Raw genomic sequence first — 20,899 nt, 5'->3', positions numbered from 1 at the left:
AATTTCTTTCCCAAAAGTGCCTTTTCTTATAAAGGAAAACAAATATCCTTCACCTTTAAAACTACCTCCATGAAAAGGAAACCCTCCTTACATTCCCACACTTGGTAGGAATGTAAATTGGTACTGTCACTATGGGGAACAGTATGGAGGTTCCTTGTAAAACTAAAAATAGAGCTACCATATGATCCAGCAATCCCACTCCTGGGCATACAGCCAGAGAAAACCATAATTCAAAAAGATAGATGTACCCCAATTCGTTGGAACACTGTTTACAATAGCCATGGCATGGAAGCCACCTTAATGTCCACCAACAGGAGAACAGATAAAGAAAAGATGGTATACACATATATACAATGGAATATTACTCGGCCATAAAAAAGAATGCAGCAATATGGATGGATCTAGAGATTGTCATACTGAGTGAAGTCAGAGAAAGACAAACATATGATGTCGCTAATATGTGGAATCTAAAAAAAAATGATGCAAATGAACTTATTCAGTTCAGTTCAGTCGCTCAGTCGTGTCCGACTCTTTGTGACCCCATGAATCGCAGCATGCCAGGCCTCCCTGTCCATCACCAGCTCCTGGAGTTCACTCAAACTCATGGCCATCGAGTCAGTGATGCCATCCAGCCATCTCATCCTCTGTCGTCCCCTTCTCCTCCTGACCCCAATCTCTCCCAACATCAAGGGCTTTTCCAGTGAGTCAACTCTTTGCATCAGGTGGCCAAAGTATTGGAGTTTCAGCTTTAGGGTCAGTCCTTCCAATGAACACCCAGGACTGATCTCCATAAGAATGGGACTGGTTGGATCTCCTTGCAGTCCAAGGAACTCTCAAGAGTCTTCTCCAACACCACAGTTCAAAAGCATCAATTCTTCGGCACTCAGCTTTCTTTATAGTCCAACTCTCACAATCCATACGTGACCACTGGAAAAACCATAGCCTTGACTAGATGGACCTTTGTTGGCAAAGTAATGTCTCTGCTTTTGAATATGCTATCTAGGTTGGTCATAACTTTCCCTCCAAGGAGTAAGTGTCTTTTAATTTCATGGTTGCAATCACCATCTGCAGTGATTTTGGAGCCCCCCAAAATAAAGTCTGACACTGTTTCCACTGTTTCCCCATCTATTTCCCATGAAGTGATGGTGGGAATACCAGACCACCTGACCTGCCTCTTGAGAAACTGAGAAACGCTGGGCTGGAAGAAGCACAAGCTGGAATCAAGATTGCCAGGAGAAATATCAATAACCTCAGATATGCAGATGACACCACCCTTATGGCAGAAAGTGAAGAGGAACTAAAAAGCCTCTTGATGAAAGTGAAAGTGGAGAATGAAAAAGTTGGCTTAAAGCTCAACATTCAGAAAACGAAAACCATGGCATCTGGTCCCATCACTTCATGGGAAATAGATGGGGAAACAGTGGAAACAGTGTCAGACTTTATTTTTTTGGGCTCCAAAATCACTGCAGATGGTGACTGCAGCCATGAATTTATTAACAAAACAGAAAGGGACACACAGATTTAGAAAATAACAGAGTTACTAAAGTGGGGAGGGAGGATCAGAAGACTGGGATTAACACATACAGACTATTATATAAAACAGACCACCAGAAGAGCCTACTTCGCAGCACAGGGGATGCTACTCAGCACTGTGTAATAACCTGTATGGGAACAGAATCTAAAAGCGTGGATACATGTATAACTGACTCACTTCACTGCAGAGCAGAAACTAATACAACATTGTAAATATCTTACACTCTAATAAAAGTTCATATGAACATGTTAATATACATACTTTTATATTAAATAAAAGTATCCAATAAAAGTTCATATAAATAAACTTTTAAAAATAAATTAATAAAACTACCCTCAAGATGTTTCCCTTCTAATGACCAAGACCTACACATACACCAGGATTCAGAGCAGCAGAGTCTGAGTTGCACTGACCTTTGGTTGCATCCCCATTCTTTGGGTGCATCCCCATTCTTTGGGTGCAGGCCTGGCCCCGGGTTGGCGGGACTGTGCTTGGAGGTGGATACGTCCCTTCTCCCCGCCCCACCCCGCCCCGCGGCCGAGTTGATAAACCCGAACGCGGGGCCCTGGGGCTGTCCTCAGGCACCGAGAAGGAGCGCGCCCCTCGCCATGGCTGCGCGGTCGCTCCTCCTGATCCGCGGGGGGCGCGTCGTCAACGACGACTCCTCGCTGGAGGCCGACGTGCTGGTGGAGGACGGCGTGGTGCGGGCGGTGGGGCGCCACGTGCTGCCGCCCGGGGACGCGCCAGCCGGGCTACGGGTCCTAGACGCCGCCGGCAAGCTGGTCCTGCCCGGCGGCATCGACACGCACACACACATGCAGTTCCCCTTCATGGGCTCGCGCTCCGTGGACGACTTCCATCTAGGCACCAAGGTATCCGGCCCCCGTGCGCCCTTACACCCTGGACGCCCGCCCAGCTCTCGGCCACCTCTCCTGCGGTCCCCGGACCCCTAGGAGCGAGCCGGGGCGACCCCGCAGGATGCCGGCCCCCAAGCTGAGCTCCCTTCTTCTGGGTGGTGCTCCTCGGGGGGGCATCAGCTCAAATTCCGCCGAGCCAGACACCCCCCTGATCCTCTCTTTGGGTAATCTGACTCGTTTAAAGCAACCTATTCCTTCACCCTCGTTTCTCTACTCCCCTCTCCCGAACCCCTCCTTTAGGCTGGGTGTTCTGTGAAACTCCGGAAGTCCTCCTTAGACTTTTCGTAGTCGACGCTCTCAGCCAAAACCAAATGAAAAATCCATTCACCCAGTAGTTACCGCCTTGACTCAAAAGTTAGCAGCGCACGGCGGGTGATGGTGATGAGCCCACGACATCCACAGTCTTTGTGGCCACTCGCCAAAAATCCCATGGACGCAGTGCTTGGGGTCGCTAGGAGTCGGGCACGAATGAGCGACTTCCCTTTCACTTTTCACTTTCATGCATTGGAGAAGGAAATGGCAACCCACTCCAGTGTTCTTGCCTGGAGAATCCCAGGGACGGGGGAGCCTGGTGGGCTGCCATCTCTGGGGTCGCACAGAGTCGGACACCACTGAAGCGACTTGGCAGCAGCAGCCAGCAGAAAAAGTATTCATGCAAGGCCGACTAGGGTTTCCAAGAGCGCTGTTGCAGAAACGGTTTCCCAGCGCTGGCTCTCGACCTGACCCCACCCCTTCTCCGACCTGTTTGCCTGGGACATCAAATTCAGACCCTGATTCTTGCTGATTGGAGCACCAGCGGCTTTCACAGCGGGATCGAAGGATCAGATTACAGATCTCCCCCGGTGAGGGAGGCCTGGGTTTCTCTAGACACAAAGGCCTAAAGACTCAGCCTATGAAAAGAACTGAAACGAATCTCCAAATCTCCCGGAAGAAAAAAAAAAATCAGTAGATGAAGAGGGCAGCTTATAGGAACCTGAAGTTAAAACTGCACGCAGCCACTTTGGATAGAGCCTGACCTGCACCCTTCTCGAGGCTCTGTTGGGGCTGTGGTGGGAGAGCCGGCTCCTTGCAAAATGCAAGTAGTGATACTCTGAAGGTCTGTGCGGGTTTTTTCTTGTTGACCGTGCTCTGATGTGTACGAAGCAAATTAGGCTGTTAGTCCAAGTACAGGCTGTGCAGTTTCAAAGCAGTTTTGAGGATTTATCCATTACCCTACCGATTTCTAACAGCTTTACTCTCTCTACACCTCTCTTCCTCCACGTTCCCAATCCTCTATGATTGACCAAAATGTTTAAGAAAAAAAGAACTATCTGACCCAGAGACAAGGTCTGGGGCAGGCTGCTGACGCCAACATTTGCAAAGCTTCCTTCTAGTTACTAATTATCAGGACAATGGTCAAGGTCTTTTATAGGAAATATCAGTATCTGTTGAAGAGTATTCATTTTTCTCATTTGCTAAAATGTGAAATTTGCTAAATTTCAACAACTTTATTTATGTTGACATGTAAAATACATTTTTTTCAGATATCCAAGCAATTCACAATTGTAGAAAGTTGGGGGGGGGAGTAGGAAAGTAGAAAAAGGAACAGTATTACCCATAATCTCTCACTCAGTGACAGTGTTTTGGTTTAATGTCTTTATGGTTTTCATATGCTTTATTTTACTTAACTAAGGTGGTATTGTGCATGTGTGTATAAGTGTGTGTACCTGTATGTAGAAATCATGCAGCCTGTTGTATTCAGTTATCATACATGTAGTTTCTGTTGTCATGGACTCACCATTCACTCGGTGCATGGCTGATGGCAGGGCATTTCATTGGCACCTCCATTAACCACATAGGGAGCTGCTAGCCCCTAGCATAGGCCCATTAGCATCATTCCCCTTCATTATTTCCCTTTCTCTCATCCCAGATGAAGCAGCCAAGAAGGGTTAGGATGCTGTGGGAAAGGGACGTTCCTTCTCTCTCAAGATGATTGGTGCATGCCCGAAGATCCAGGGAGGTGGTTCTCAGCTTTCTACATGTTCTTGTCCATTCTGGGATTCCAGTTTGGAGAGGTTTATGACTCCATTACGGTAAAGAATCCGCCTGCAATGTAGGAGACCTGGGTTCGAAAGATCCCCTGGAGGAGGGAAAGGCGACCCACTCCAGTATTCTGGCCTGGAGAATCCATGGCCTGTATAGTCCATGGGGTCACAAAGAGTCGGACACGACTGAGCGACTTGCCCTTGCACTTCACTTCACTCTTCCATACTTAGAAGACGGCTTTTTGTAGCATATTATTTAAAGAACTTACTGGTTGATTCTTTAGGCATTTCTCACTTAAAGGTTGTCAAAACATTGAAGGAAAACATGTTTTTCATGAGCTTAGAATTGGGAGCAGAAAACGATATGGTCAGAAATAAGGTCAAAGACTGAGCAAAGACTGAGTGCATGTTGAACATTAAACAGTACTCACAAAAGGGCAAAGTTGCAAAAGTTTTCTTTGAAAACTGTTGGTTGGATCCCAGGAGGTACCCACCCTCCCACCTCCACTCCCTAAACAGATGAGACTCCATAACAGGGAACTAGACAGGTAAATATAGATAAACATGAGCATGAAAGTATCGGCCTGAGTTCTGAAAGAAGGCCATTATGAAGTTATTTTGTCCTCTTTTCTAGAGTCTTCACGATAATTCCCAATGCAGGGTTGGTGGTTTTGGGTTTGGGGAAATAGGGACAAAGAAGTCTTTTGTAAATGCTGGTCATATTTTATACTAAACTTGAAACACACGAGTACTGTTGAGCAGCCTTTGCTTCATCAATCTGTGCTATGTTTTAGGCACCGTGCTAAGCTGTGCTTTGTCTTCCAACGATCGCAGGTGCCACTGTCTTCCCTTTGCAATCAACGAAGCTGAAATGTAAGTCACATGGCCATGGTTGCACGCCTAGTAAGTGGCAGAGTGGTTCTTCAAATTCAGGACCGCCTGCCTTCTACGCTAGGTTCTCTTCCTTTCTGAAATGATGTCTTTAACAAAAATCTAATGTTTAAATTCCCCAAAGTGGCAGTAGGTAGGTGAAAAACCTATATAAGTAAGGGGTATGTTACTGTGAGATGTCTTTTGTCAAAGACAGAGCAAAGTCAACCTCAAGATATACAGTAGCCCTTCACCTTCCCAGTGCTGGAGGCAGTTAAGGTTGTCAAAATAAATATATACCGCAGGGAGTGGGTTTGTGAAACATTTGTACCTGCATTTATAGCCACATCATCTCTAAGGGTACCTTAAGTACAGAAAGCCATAAAGTAAGAATGATATATCATGCTTTCAGGAGATGGGCCCCAAAAGGTTAGACCAATGTGTGCTTCCTGCAAGCACCAGGCTGATCATTTATAATATCTGACAAACAGAAGGGATACTGTTTGTGGTGTTCTATGTATTGATCACTAGGTTGTGATGGAGCCAAATTTAAAAACTGAAATATAGGTCAACCAAAGGTTACATATGTTGGAAATCTAATTCATGTCAGAGGTAGGTTTAAAGCTTATAATTGGTTTACTTAATTACAGGTAAAAGCCTTCCATCCGATATAACTAATGGTAATAGCATTCTGCTTTAAAGAAATCACATTTCATCTTGTTATTCTGTACTAGATATATAGTAGTCTTCCAATAATTTAATATCTGTTGTGAAAAACAATGGGATTCTTTATTCAAATGGGTATTGTAAATTAGATAAACTTGAAGGAATTATACTGCTTTTACAACATCCTGTGATAAGAAAGTGAATTAAAAGAACTCAGTCAGTTTTCAAATATATATATATTTGTATTCAGACATAGACACAGCTTGGAGTGGGTGGACTCACATTAAAAACCTGGCAGCATCAGTAGCTGGCAAAAATATCATTTTTTTTTAAACTGAGAGAATGCAGAATACCTTTTATGTGAAGGACAAAAAGTCCTCAAAATGATCAAGAGAGAAAATTATACTTTGCTCTGGAACTTTTTGATAAAATGCCATGACGGTGATTGCTTATAATAAGGGAGTGGAAGGTATATGATTAAGCATACTTTACAGTTGTATTTATAGAGCTTCCTCACCTTGTAGAAGAGCTGTGCTTCAGAGACTTTGGTTGCAAACCAAACCTCTTTTCTGTTGCCTCTCTTTCGGAGCTCCAGGATGGGTTTCAGAAGCTGTGCGGGCAAGTCAGTTCCTCTCTTGGTGTTGTCAGTGTTTCCTTATCTGTAAAACAAGGCAATAATAGTGAGAACATCTTCGATTAAAATAAATTTTTAAGTAATGAAAAACATATATTCATCATTCAGGAAAAGGCTGGAAATTATAGTCGCTTAATGTATATGAGTTGAATGAAGAAACTGCTCTTTTTTTTTAATTAAAAAAAAGGAAAGTACAGAAGAATTTAAAGAAAAATATTAGCTAGATCGCCTACAGTTTCAGCGTTTTGCTTTTAACATTTTCCTTTCAGATTTTTCTTTTTTGGGAAGGACATATGAACTTTTTCCCTTGTACTGAATTGTGCGTGTGCTTTGGGATCAGCCTTGTTCATGAAACCTTTCCCCAGGATATTCACTGTTGTCAGAGAATTTGATTTCTGTGCCCCATTGTCTTGTACAAGACTGAGTCCCAGGTCTTTCTCTCTGGTCTTCTATCCCTTCTGCATCAGGCTTCCATTTGTGCCCATCTGAATATGTCCCATAAGCGCCTCAGACTTCAAGTCCTCAAATTTATCCTTCTCTTCTGGTGCTTGACCCGTTTTTCTTCCTCTGTTTCCCCTACTGTTAACAACTCCACTCTCAGCTTGTTCATGTTGGAAATCTTGGTGGTATCCACCTTTTTTTGGCTTGTGTATAACAATGTAACGTAATTCATTGCTCAGATGCTTGATAATTGACGTGGAAATCACCCCTCAGGGTGAAATGCCTGGGCCAGCATTGGATCCATCTTAAAAGAGTCTAACACATACATCCAGATTGCCTTTCAGTTTATGCCCCAATCCCCACCCACTTCTGCAGCAATACATCCTAATTCCCATCTCACTGCATCCTAGCTAACTGTGGATGCTGACTTTTAAAAAATTGATGCTAATTTAATAGGAAAAGCATAGAATTTCTTACTGTTTTTAAACAAGCATTTCTTTCATTGCTGGTAAGGATGAGCTTTGAACATTCTTGTGTTAATAGCTTCCATATTCCAGCTGTAAAAGTGTGTAATTCCATGATTTCCATCAGTGGCTATTTACTGATTACAAATTTAATCTTTGTACTAATCAGAAAACAAAAATAAAACCATCTCAAAGGTTAATTTGAAGCCACTCAGTATGAAGTAGGGCTTTGGCTCTATTGAGGATGTTGTGTGTTAGGAAGCCTTTCATTGAATTTTACAGAATCTGGGACTTGCCTTCTTTTAGTTTTCATATTTGTGTTTTGCATGCTTTTCACTTCTACTTGTTTTCTCCTTCATTTATCTGGACCACATGTCTTCAGTGTCTGACAGAGGTAGTCAGGAATCACGGTTTCCTTGATCACTGCCATCAGGAAGGAAAACTTTTCCTCTAACCACTGATGTTTAGTTTGGTGGGTAGCTCAGTCAGTTAAGAATCTGCAAGCAGTACAGGAGACCCAAGTTTGATCCCTGGGTTGGGATGATCCCCTGGAGAAAGAAACCAAGGCAAACCACTCCAGTACTCCTGCCTGGAAAATCCCACGGACAGGGGAGCCTGGTGGGCTGCAGTCCATGGAATCGCAAGAGTCGGACGTGACTTAGCGACTAAACCACCCCAACGAAATGAACTGACAAAAGACAGATTCGAAAGAGGAAAGATAGATTTTTAAAATTCGTGTACATTCAGGCCAAGTTCACAGAAAAATGTGATTCAAGAGGGCAAGTTAGAATTAGGGGCTTCCATATCACCTTGGGGCTTCCCCAGGGCTCGGTGGTGAAGAATCCGTCTGCCAGTGCAGGAGACACAGGAGATGCAGGTTCGATCCCTGGGTCGGAAAGATCACCTGGAGGAGGAAGTAGCAACCCACTCGTATTCCAGCCTGAAAACCTCCATGGACAGAGGAGCATGGCCCGCTAGAGTCCAAAAGGTCACAAAGAGTCAGACATGACTGAGCACAGGCACGCCTATCACCTTAACACGGGAAGGGCACCTATGGGAAGACAAATGGCTTTTAGGAGAGACCGATGGGCTCTTAGGAGAATAGATGGAGACACGATATTTCATGACAAGATCTATTTAGGTGTCGTGCAAGCTTCTAGTCTCAGATCGTAAGAGTCATCTTCCTGGAAGGGGATTTATGACAATTCAATTCTTTATGAAAGGCTCTGCTTTCAGGCAGATAAAGGAGTTCCGGGAGAGGGCAGGGGGAAGGCATCTATTCTCAGATGCCTTCAGCTCAAAATGATTTTTATGCCACAGTGGCATATTCTGGACCTCATCACTGCCATTTAATATGGAATAACCTTAAGCGATGGATTTTTAAAGTTCATAACTAGGTTCCATGAATTCAGGCAACAAATAATTCTTGGAAACCCCCTAAGTGCCAGGCATTGTGGCTAGGGTTATAGAGATGAAACCGTGATCTTTGTTCTCAATGGCAGACAGACTGGAGGTTTATGGGGCTCTAATTTTTCCTGGCTTTGGTAATAAATTATATGCAGTGAGCTTTTGGATGTGTAGGCTTAACTTGAATTTTGTGTGAATGTTTTTGAGTGAACACTTGCAGTCTGGCATTTTCCCTTGTGCTTAGTAACCAGTCATAATTGCTGACATCACTGGGCTACATTTCTGATAAGTGAGCTTCAGCACCTGCCCAGAGCCTTCCCCTCAACACTGCTTTGTCCTCTTCTTTTCAGATGTCAAGTAACAATCGAGGAAGGACACCTCACTTTTTCTGTTACATTTCATTGCCTCCAATAGAGAAATTGTGTGTTACAGTGATAGTAGTCGAATTCCTGAGTCCTGAGGACCTGTTTACCCATAAATGCTTAAATTAAAATAAAGCAAATCATAATCTTTGAAAAAAAAACAGGAAATTATGGGAGGCATAGATATAAAAAAATATATATATAAAATATATATTAAAAAATTCTGTTTTGTTAAAAGTCCTATTTAACACTGATTAAGTAATAGGCTTGGGACAAAACTGAGCATTCAGCTTTCAAATGTGCTTAGAATCTACTTTCCATGTTAACAGTTTCATGGAAAGATCTTGGAAACAACACAGCCAGGGCTAGCAATTTTTTTGAGAAATGGAATCACTAGTGAATATGCAATCTCCACAGCTTTCCCACTTTGCTATTGGAGAAGTGAATCATCCTAATTATTCTACCTCATAATTTCTGGGAGAAATTCATTGGTCTCTCTTCCTTTCTCCCTTAAACATTTAAAGAATATTTATGTACTGTAACAGGCATGAGGCATATGGTGATGAAACTACATCAACTAAATAAAAAACATCTCTGGAGGATGGGATAAAAGTTCCCTAAAGCAGGCCAGTAGGCAGCCAGGGCTAAGAGTCACGGAACTGGGGACTTCCCTGACAATCCAGTGGTTAAGACTTCATCTTTCAGTGCAGCTGGTGCAGGTTTGATCCCTAATCAGGGAGCTAAGATTCCACATGCCTCACAGTCAAAAAACCAAAACATAAAACAGAAGCAATATTGTAACAAATTCAGTAAAGACTTTAAAAATGGTCCACATCCAAAAAAAAAAAAATTCTTAAGAAAAAAAGAGTCACTGGATTAGAGAAGGGACAAGGAGAAAAGAAGATGGGTGGCTTGACTCTCTGATATGGAAAGGAACTCAGATCATGCAGAGCTTTATGAAGCTGTGTGATGACTGTTTTCCTTCATCCTAACAGCACAGGGAAGTCAATAAAAGAAGGAAAGTGGCTAGCGTGGCTGGGGTCAAGGTGACAGTACAGAGGCTAACTGCTCTAGTCTGGTCAGGAGATGCAGGTGGCACTCTGAACATTGCCGGAAGTATGGTGACTCAGGGTGTATGTCGGGGAGGGGAAACGTTTGCTGATGGATTGGACTTGGTGATACCAGCAAAGAAGAGAGGTAGGCATCAAGGGTACCTCTTGAGTCTGTGGTTTGCCCAGTTGGATGGGTGACGGTGTGATTAATATTTCACACTTGGGGAGGCAAAGAGTATGGCAAGGTACTGTGGGGCATCTCTTTTAAAGTATTTTTATTTATTTTAATTTCATTTGTTTATGTTTTATTTTTGGCCTTGCTGGGTCTCCACTGCTTCGTTCTGGCTTTCTCTAGTTGTGGTGCGTGGGTTCTCACTGTGGTGGCTTCTCTCGTTGCGGAGCACCAGCTCTAGAGCACACGGGTTCTGTTGCCCCTCAGCATGAGGGATCTTCCAGGACCAGGGATCAAACCCAGGTACCCCGTACTGGCAGGTGGACTCCCACCCTCTGGACCACCGGGGAAGTCCCTGTGGAGGACATCTTTTTTACAAAGCTGGTTATGCATCTGAAGTTAGAATATAAACTGGAATCATGAAATTTGCTTTCCTAAGTCTTAGTGACTATGAGAAAGTTGAAAATTCAGCCAAGTGTTTTTCTCCCTAAGGCTCAAATGTCCTGTTGGATTTCTTTTTGATTCATTTGGGTTGAGCAAGTCCTGTGATAAATTTTAATGAAATAAAGTCACTTGTTCCAAGATGAGCTTAGAAATGAAAATTCAGCGAGCCCATAAAAGAAAAAACACTTGAGATGCTTTCAATAATTATTTACAGTTGACTCGATGGACGTGAGTCCGAGTGAACTCTGGGAGTTGGTGATGGATAGGGAGGCCTGGTGTGCTGCGATTCATGGGGTCACAGAGTCGGACACGACTGAGCGACTGAACTGAACTGAACTGAACAGTCTTAAGTAAAATCTTGTGTTATGTAGTATCATAACCCTACTGTTGGTTAGAGTTTATCCCAATTTATGTTCAGTCACAGAAAGGAGATCAAACCAGTCAATCCTAAATGAAATCAACTCTGAATATTTACTGGAAGGATTGAAGCTGAGGCTGAAGGTCCAATACTTTGGCTAGCTAATGTGAATAGCCAACTCTTTGGAAAAGACCCTGATGCTGGGAAAGACTGAATGCAAAAGGAGAAGAGAGAGGCAGAGGATGAGATAGGTAGTATCGCTAACTCAGTGGACATGAATCTGAGCAAACTCCGGGAGATGGTGAAGGACAGAGGAGCCTGCCGCGCTGCGGTCCACGGGGTGTCAAAGCGTCAGACATGACTTAGAGACTGAACAATAAGGTTTGCACAGAAGATAGCAAGTACATGCTCTTCTCTCCTTAAGAGAAGGTTTTAGATAAATTAGAAGGTTTTCAAGGGAGAACAGCCAAAGTAATTAGGAGCTGAAAGAACTGATTTATGAGCCAAGATTAGAAGAGGTAAATGCATTTTGTTTGGCTAACTGACAAATAAAGGTGATGTCAGTCAGCAGTAAATACAAAGGAAACAATTAGGTTTTGTATGAAAATATGGAAGGAATTTTCCCTCTTTCCTGGTTCTCCCTCCCCTAAACTCTCTTTATTCTTCAAATGTTGATCCTGGTGAACATGTTGTGAAATGAATGTAAAGCATCTGATGTTAAAAGCAATTCAGTGAATACTGAAAATCTACCAGGTGAGCTAGGAATGCAATGTTCTGATGAGCTGATTTGCTGGATAAAGTTAATTATCCTGTGAATAGTAGCTGTGTGGAGGCAAAAAGCATCAAGATAGGGCTTTTCCTTGTAGCTCTCTCAGGAGCACATTATTTCAATGGCATTTCTCAAAATGATGGACATGGCATTAGCTTAATAAAATTTCATTTCCTTTGTGAATTTATAATTCATAGTTCAGTGGGATTTGTTTGGTTTTGGTATGGTCTTGGGTTTCCTAAATGGTTGATTTATTTTACAAACCTATGCATTTCTCCAAGTAAGGATTCACTGATGAACTGGGACAATAGGCTGGAAACTGTCATACTAAATTGAAGACTGGGTAAGGGGACAAGGCCTGCATGGGGTTGAGGCCCAGAGTAGGTGGAATGTAAGACCTCCTGGCCAAAGCTGCAGCCTCTTCCGTGTTCCCAATGAGAATTACCAACTGTGTGACCCTGGAGAGCCATCTGACATCTCTGAGCCTCAGTATCCTCAGCTGTAAAATAAGAAAAGCAATTTCTATCTCTCAGGACTGTAGCAAGGCATCATTCAATGAGTTAATGTACATAAGATGCTTAACACAGAAAGAACAAGATGGCAGAGGAGTAGGTGGACGTGGAGTACATCTCTTTCCACGGATACATCAGGGATATGCCTTCAGACACAGAAGTGCATACAGAACACCAGCTGAGAGCAGACAGGAGTACCTGACCAGTGGAGAAGAAGATATAGGACCACGCAAAACTCAGTAGGATGAAGGAACTAGGGGGAAAAACAGGAGTATTAGCAGGTCTGGACCTGCCCTCCACGGGTGGGGGAACTGAAGCAGGAGTCCGATCCCCACAGCAGGGTAGTTGTCTGAGTCAGAGGAGAAACATTTAAGGCTGAGAGTGAAGCTGATCTGTGGCAGCCTAAATGGAATGAGAATCAGACAGCTCCTGCCACAGCCATACATACTCCAGACAGGAACACTGGTCTCCCGGAAGGTGCAGCAGCTGGGAGCTGGAGTTTAGGGATTGTGGAGCAATCCCAGGGTGAGGGCTGCTGTTAACTGCAGAGAGACAGGTTGAGGGGATGTGAGAGAGGAGACTGTGGTGGGAAATGCCAGTGGAGGAAAGCCAGGCAGCCACGGAATCAAGGCGATACTGCTGAGTCAAGTGTCAGGGGTGGAGCCACCACCATAGCCTCTCTCTTACCACATGCCAGCATCAGCAGCTGAACAATAGGGAGGCTGGCCCATCAAATGCCTGACACACTGAACTACAGAGTAGGACCCCACTCAGGATGCCCCTTTAAGTGCCTTAAGAGCCAATCTACAGAGTAGGACCCCAGCCAGGGGGGCCCCTCTATGTGCCCGACACGCCAAACAACAGAGAAGGACCCCAGAGCAGTTCAGTTCAGTTCAGTTGCTCAGTTGTGTCCAACTCTTTGCAGCCCCATGGACTGCAGCACGCCAGTCTTCCCTGTCCATCATCAACTCCCAGAACTTGCTCAAACTCATGTCCATTGAGTCAGTGATGCCATCCAACCATCTCATCCTCTCTCGACCCCTTCTACTCCCACCTTCAATCTTTCCCAGCATCAGGGTCTTTCCTAGTGAGTCAGTTCTTCTAATCAGGCGGCCAAAGTATTGGAGCTTCAGCTTTAGCATCAGTCTTTCCAATGAATATTCAGGGTTGATTTCCTTTAGGATGGATTGGTTGGATCTCTTTGCAATCCAAGGGACTCTCAATAGTCTTCTCCAACACCACAGTTCACAAGCATCAATTCTTCGGCGCTCAGCTTTCTTTATAGTCCAACTCTAACATCCATACATGACTACTAAAAACCATAGCTTTGGCTAGACGGACATTTGTTGGCAAAGTAATGTCTCTGCTTTTGAATATGCTGTCTAGGTTGATCATAGCTTTCCTTCGAAGGAGCAAGCATCTTTTAATTTCATGGCTGCAGTCACCATCTGCAGTGATTTTGGAGCCCCCCCAATATAAAGTCTCTCATGGTTTCCATTGATTTCCCCATCTATTTGCCATGAAGTAATGGGACCAGATGCCATGATCTTAGTTTTCTAAATGTTGAGTTTTAAGCCAGCTTTATCACTTTCCTCTTTCACTTTCATCAAGAGGCTCTTTAGTTCTTCTTTGCCTTCTGCCATAAGGGTGGTGTCATCTGCATATCTGAGGTTATTGATATTTCTCCTGGAAATATTAATTCCAGCTTGTGCTTCATCCAGCCTGGCATTTCTCATGATGTACTCTGCATATAAGTTAAATAAGCAGGGTGACAATATACAGCCTTGACGTACTCCTTTTTCTATAGGGAACCAGTCTATTGTTCCATGTCCAGTTCTAACTATGGTTTCTTGACCTGCACACAGATTTCTCAGGAGGCAGGTCAGGTGGTCTGGTATTCCCATCTCTTTAAGAATTTTCCAAAGTTTGTTTTGATCCACACAGTCAAAGGCTTTGACATAGTCAATAAAGCAGAAGTAGGTAGTTTTCTGGAACTCTCTTGCTTTTTTGATAATCCAGCGGATGTTGGCAATTTGATCTCTGTTCCTCTACCATTTCTAAAACCAGCTTGAACATCTGTAAGTTCACGGTTCATGTACTGTTGGAGCGAGGCTTGGAGAATTTTGAGCATTACTTTGCTAGCGTGTGAGATGAGTGCAATTGTGCGTTAGTTTGAGCATTCTTTGGCATTGACTTTCTTTGGGACTGGAATGAAAACTGACCTTTTTCAGTCCTGTGGCCACTGCTGAGTTTTCCAAATTTGCTGGCATATTGAATGTGGCACTTTCACAGCATCATCTTATATTATTTGAAATAGCTCAACTGTAATTCCATCACCTCCACTAGCTTTGTTCATGGTGATGTTTCCTAAGGCCCACTTGACTTTGCATTCCAGGATGTCTGGCTCTAGGTGGATGATCAACCATCATGGTTATCTGGGTCATGAAGATATTTCTTGTATAGTTCTTCTGTGTATTCTTGCCACCTCTTCTTAATATCGTCTGCTTCTGTTAGGTCCATACCATTTCTGTCCTTTATTGAGCCCATCTTTGCATGAAATGTTCCCTTGGTATCTCTAATTTTCTTGAAGAGATTTCTAGTCTTTCCCATCCTCTTGTTTTCCTCTATTTCTTTGCATTGATCACTGAGGAAGGCTTTCTTATCTCTCCTTGCTACTTTTTGGAACTCTGCATTCAAATGGGTATATCTTTCCTTTTCTCCTTTGCCTTTAGCTTCTTTTCTTTTCTCAGTAAGGCCTCTTCAGACGACCATTTTGCCTTTTTGCATTTCTTTTTATTGGGGATGGTCTTGATCACTGCCTCCTGTACAATGTCATGAACCTCCATTCATAGTTCTTCAGACACTCTGTCAAATCTAATCCTTTGAATCTATTTGTCACTTCCCAGTGTATAATTATAAAGGGTTTGATTTAAGTCATACCTGAGTGGTCTGGTAGTTTTCCCTACTTTTGTCAATTTAAGTCTGAATTTTGCAATAAGGAGTTCTTGATCTGAGCCACAGTCAGCTCCCGGTCTTGTTTTTGCTGACTGTACAGAGTTTCTCCATCTTTGGCTGCAAAGAATATAATCAATCTGATTTTAGTATTGACCATCTGGTGATGTCCATGTGTAGAGTGTTCTCTCGTGTTTTTGGAAGAAGGTGTTTGCTATAACCAGTGCATTCTCTAGCAAAACTCTGTTAGCCTTTGCCCTGCTTCATTTTGTACTCCAAGGCCAAATTTGCCTGTTACTCGAGGTATCTCTTGACTTCCTACTTTTGCATTCCAGTCCCCTGTGATGAAAAGGACATCTTTATTGGGTGTTAGTTCTAAATAGTCTTGTAGGTCTTCATAGAACCATTTGATTTCAGCTTCTTCAGCACTCCCCAGGAAAGGGAGCCCTCTAAGAGCCCCCTAAGTGAACAGGTGGAGCTACAGAGAAAAACTGACCAAAGAGGCCTTCTGATTGCCAACTACAAGAGGCTCAAAAAAAGGCTCTGATTGGGCCATAACTTCTGCAGCAGAGGCAGTCTGTGTCCCTACACACTTGATGCCACCAGGGTTCCTGTAAGCCAAGTAGCTGCACCATCTTAACGCTCAACTCTCACTGGGGCAGAGCTGCACAGGCAAAAAATAAGTCTTGCATCTATGCTCACAGGGTCACTTTGGTCATGTCCGACTCTTTGCGACCCTGTAGACTGTGGCCTGCCAGTATTCTCTGTCAGAGAGGGGGGAGTCTCCAGGCAAGAATACTGGAGCATATTGGCCAATACTGGTTGCCATTCCCTTCTCAGTTCAATTCAGTTCAGTCGCTCAGCTGTGTCCAACTCTTTGCAACCTCATGAATCGCAGCACGCCAGGCTTCCCTGTCCATCACCATCTCCCGGTGTTCACTCAGACTCACATCCATCGAGTCAGTCATGCCATCCAGCCATCTCATCCTCTGTCGTCCCCTTCTCTTCCTGCCCCCAATCCCTCCCAGCATCAGAGTCTTTTCCAATGAGTCAACTCTTCGCATGAGGTGGCCAAAGTACTGGAGTTTCAGCTTTAGCATCATTCCTTCCAAAGAAATCCCAGGGCTGATCTCCTTCAGAAAGGACTGGTTGGATCTCCTTGCAGTCCAAGGGACTCTCAAGAGTCTTCTCCAACACCACAGTTCAAAAGCATCAATTCTTTGGCGCTCAGCCTTCTTCACAGTCCAACTCTCACACTCATACATGACCACAGGAAAAACCATAGCCTTGACTAGACGGACCTTAGTCGGCAAAGTAATGTCTCTGCTTTTGAATATGTTATCTAGGTTGGTCATAAATTTTCTTCCAAGGAGTAGGCATCTTTTAATTTCATGGCTGCTGCTATCCTAGCCACCAACCCCCTGAGTACCTGGTGCTGCCAGAACCCCTGGGACCCAAGCAGCTGCACCACCTCCACACCTGGCCCTCACAGGGGCAAATTCAAGCCCTCCAGGGCAGCCTCAAGAGCAAACCCCAGGGTATGACCCACATGCAGAGGTGGAAATAAAACCACAATTGAAACCCAGGGGCAATGTGTCTAAGGAAGAAGATCCAAAATCTTCCCACCAGCTATACAAGCTGCAAATTAAGTCCACATGATCAACTAAGCAGACTCTGTGCCTGTGGAATATATAAAAACCATTGAGAGCTCCCACAAAAGAAAATGCAGTAACTCTGATAGCTGTGGACATTGGAGGCAAAAACACACAGGAGTAGAACCAGATTAGAATCTGTCCCACAGGTGATCCAGAGATCAGCACAGTGTTGGGGGACACCCTAGGGAGAGATGAAGCCCTGAGCATTTGGAGTCGGAGCACTGACCTCAAGACCCTAGACTAGCAAAAAACTAGCCATCGTGAGTATCAAATAGTAGGAGCTGACACAAAGGAAACCACTTGAGTACAAGATCTGGCATCACCCAACCACAAGTAGCACCCTGTGCAGGATGCCTCATCTAAACAACAAGCAAAACAAAGATACAATCCCAGTTATCAGCAGACAGGATTACCACCTCACTCAGCCTTGCCCATCAGAGGAAAAACAAATAAATAAAAACTCAGCACAAATCTTATCCTATACAAAGCTCACACAAACCACTGGACCAACCGTATGAGAGCAGAAACAAAAAGGAAGAAAGAATTCAGCTTTCTTCAAGGAAAGAATTCAACTTTCCTTGAAGCCTTGGAAAAGGAGACCTCAAACACGACAGCTTAAAAAAAATAATGAAAAGACAGAGAAATACTGCACAAATGGAGGAACAAACTAGAAACACAGAAGTCCAAATAAATGAAGACTAAATAGGCAAACTACTTGAAAAAGAATTCAGAATAATGATAGTAAAGATGTTTGAAACCTTGAAAACAAAATGGAGAAAATGTAAGAATCAATTTAAAAAGACCTAGAAAAATTAAAGAATAAACATACAAAGACAAACTACACAATTAGTGATATTAAAAATACTCTAGAAGGAATCAATAGCAGAATATCTGAAGCAGAAGAATGAATTAGTGAGATGGAAAATAAAATGGTGGAAATAGCTTCTGAAGAGTAGAATAAAGTAAAAAGAATGAGAAGAGTTGAGGACAGTCTCAGAGACCTCTGGGACCATATCAAACACACCAACATTCAAATTATAAGGGTTGCAGAAAAAGAAGAGAAAAAAAAGTGTATGAGAAAATTTTTGAAGAGTATAGTTGAAAATTTTCCCAACATGGAAAAGGAAATAGTCAATCAGGTCTAAGGGACACAAAGAGTCCCATACAGGATAAACTCAAGGAGAAACATGCCAAGACACATGCTAATCAAACTAACAAAGACTAAACACAAAGAAAGAATATTAAAATCAGCAAGGGAGAAGCAACAATTAACATACAAGGGCAATCCCCTATGCTTAATAGCTGATCTTTCAGCAGAAACTCTGCAGGCCAGAAGGGAATGGCAGGATATATTTACAGTACTGAAAGGGAAAAATCTACCACCAAGATTACTGTGCCCAGCAAGGATCTCATTCAAAATTGATGGAGAAATAAAAAGTTTTTCAGACAAGCAAAAGTTAAGAGAATTCAGTACCACTAAACCAGCTTTACAGCAAATGTTAAAGGGACTTATATAGTCAAGAAATACAACAGAAGAAAAAAAGATCTATAAAATCAAACCCAAACAATTAAGAAAGTGGCAATAGGAACATATATACCAATAGTTACTTTAAATGTAAGTGGATTAAATGCTTCAACCAAAAGACACAGACTGGCTGAATGGATACAAAAACAAGACCCATATATATGCTGTCTACAAGAAACCCACTTCAGACCTCAAGACACATATAGACTGAAAGTGAGAGAATGGAAAAATATATTCCATGCAGATGGGAAGCAAAAGAAAGCTGGAGTAGCAATTCTCATATCAGACAAAATAGACCTTAAAATAAAGAAGATTAACAAGAGATAAGAAAGGACACTACATAATGATCAAGGAATCAATCCAAGAAGAAGACATAACAATTGTAAATATCTATGCATCCAATGTAGGAACACCTCCATACATAAGACAAACTCTAACAGACATAAAAGGAGAAATTGACAGTGACACAATAATAGTAGGAGACTTTAGCACCCCACTCACACCAATAGACCAATCATCAAAACAGAAAATTAATACAGAAACACAAGCTTTAAATGATACCTTAGATGAGATGGGTTTCATTGATATCTTCAGGACATTCCATCCAAATGCAGAAGAATACAATTTTTTCTCAAGTGCACATGGAACATTCTCCAGGAGAGACCACATCTTGGGTCACAGATCAAACCTCAGTAAATTTAAGAAAATTGAAATCGTATCAAACATCTTCTTGACCAGAACACTATGAGACTACATATCAATTACAAGAAAAAAACTGTAAGAAGCACAAACACATGGAGATTAAACAACATACTTCTAAATAACCAACAGGTTACTGAGGAAATAAAAAAGGAAATAAAAAAATTTCTAGAAACAATGACAATGAAAACACAACTCAAAACCTACGGGATGCAGCAAAAGTAGTTCTGAGAGGAAAGTTTATAGCAATACAATCCTGCCTCAAGAAGCAGGAAAAGCACCGAATAGACAACCTAACTTTACATCTAAAACAACTGGAAAAAGAAGAAGAACAACAACAACAAAAACCCCAAAAATTAGTAGAAGGAAAGAAATCATAAAGATCCTAGGAGAAATAAATGAAAAAGAAATGAAAGAAACAATGGTAAAGATTAATAAAACTAAAAGTTGGTTCTTTGAGATGATAAACAAAATTGACAAACTTTTAGCCAGACTCAACAAGAAAAAAAAGAGAGAAGAATCAAATCAACAAAATTAGAAATGAAAAAGGAGAGCTTTCAACAGACAATGCAGAAATACAAAGGATTATAAGAGACTATTATGATCAACTATATGGCAATAAAATAGATAACCTGGAAGATATGGACAGATTCTTAGAAAAGTTCAATCTTCCAAGATTGAGCCAGGAAGAAATAGAAATTATGAACAACGCAATTACAAGCATTGAAATTGAAGCTGTGATCAAAAATCTCCCAAAAAACAAAAGCCAGGACCAGATGGCTTCACAAGAGAATTCTATCAAACATTTAGAGAAGAGCTAATGCCTATCCTTCTAAAACTCTTTCAAAAAGTTGCAGAGGAAGGAACACTTTCAAACTCATTCTATGAGGCCACCATCTCCAGACAAAGACAACACAAAAAGAAAACTACAGGCCAATATCACTGATGAACATAGATGCAAAAATCCTCAACAAAATTTTAGCAAACAGAATTCAGCAACACATCAAGAAGCTCATACACCATGATCAAGTCGGGTTTATTCCAGGGGTGCAAGGATTCTTCAGTATACACAAATCAATCAGTGTGATACACCGTATTAACAAATTGAAAGATAAAAGCCATATGATAATCTCAATAGGTGCATAAAAAGCCTTTGACAAAATTCAGCACCCATTTATGATTACAACTCTTCAAAAAATGGGCGTAGAAGGAACCTACCTCAACATAGTAAAGTCCATATATGATAAGCCTACAGCAAACATTATTCTCAATGGTGAAAACTGAAAGCATCCCCCCTAATGTCAGGAACAAAACAAGAGTGTCCATTTTTGCCACTATTATTCAACATAGTTCTGGAATTCCTAGCTGCAGCAATCAGAGAAGAAAAAGAAATAAAAGGAATCCAGATTGGAAAAGAAGAAGTAAAGCTCTCACTGTTTGCA

General features: G+C 42.4%; 1 protein-coding gene across 1 annotated transcript in view; it reads left to right on the top strand.

Moving 5' to 3' along the window:
• Positions 2,077-20,899, top strand: part of DPYS (dihydropyrimidinase) — a 99,949-nt gene continuing 81,126 nt past the window's right edge. Inside the window, exon 1 of the mRNA XM_005689299.3 lies at positions 2,077-2,406. Coding sequence (XP_005689356.2) covers positions 2,143-2,406 — 264 coding nt within the window. The 5' untranslated portion in view covers positions 2,077-2,142. The remainder of the gene's footprint in view (positions 2,407-20,899) is intronic.

Source organism: Capra hircus, chromosome 14, assembly GCF_001704415.2.
Source record: "Capra hircus breed San Clemente chromosome 14, ASM170441v1, whole genome shotgun sequence".
In the NCBI taxonomy this organism is placed as follows: domain Eukaryota; kingdom Metazoa; phylum Chordata; class Mammalia; order Artiodactyla; family Bovidae; genus Capra; species Capra hircus.
This window is presented reverse-complemented; position numbering and strand designations above follow the sequence as displayed.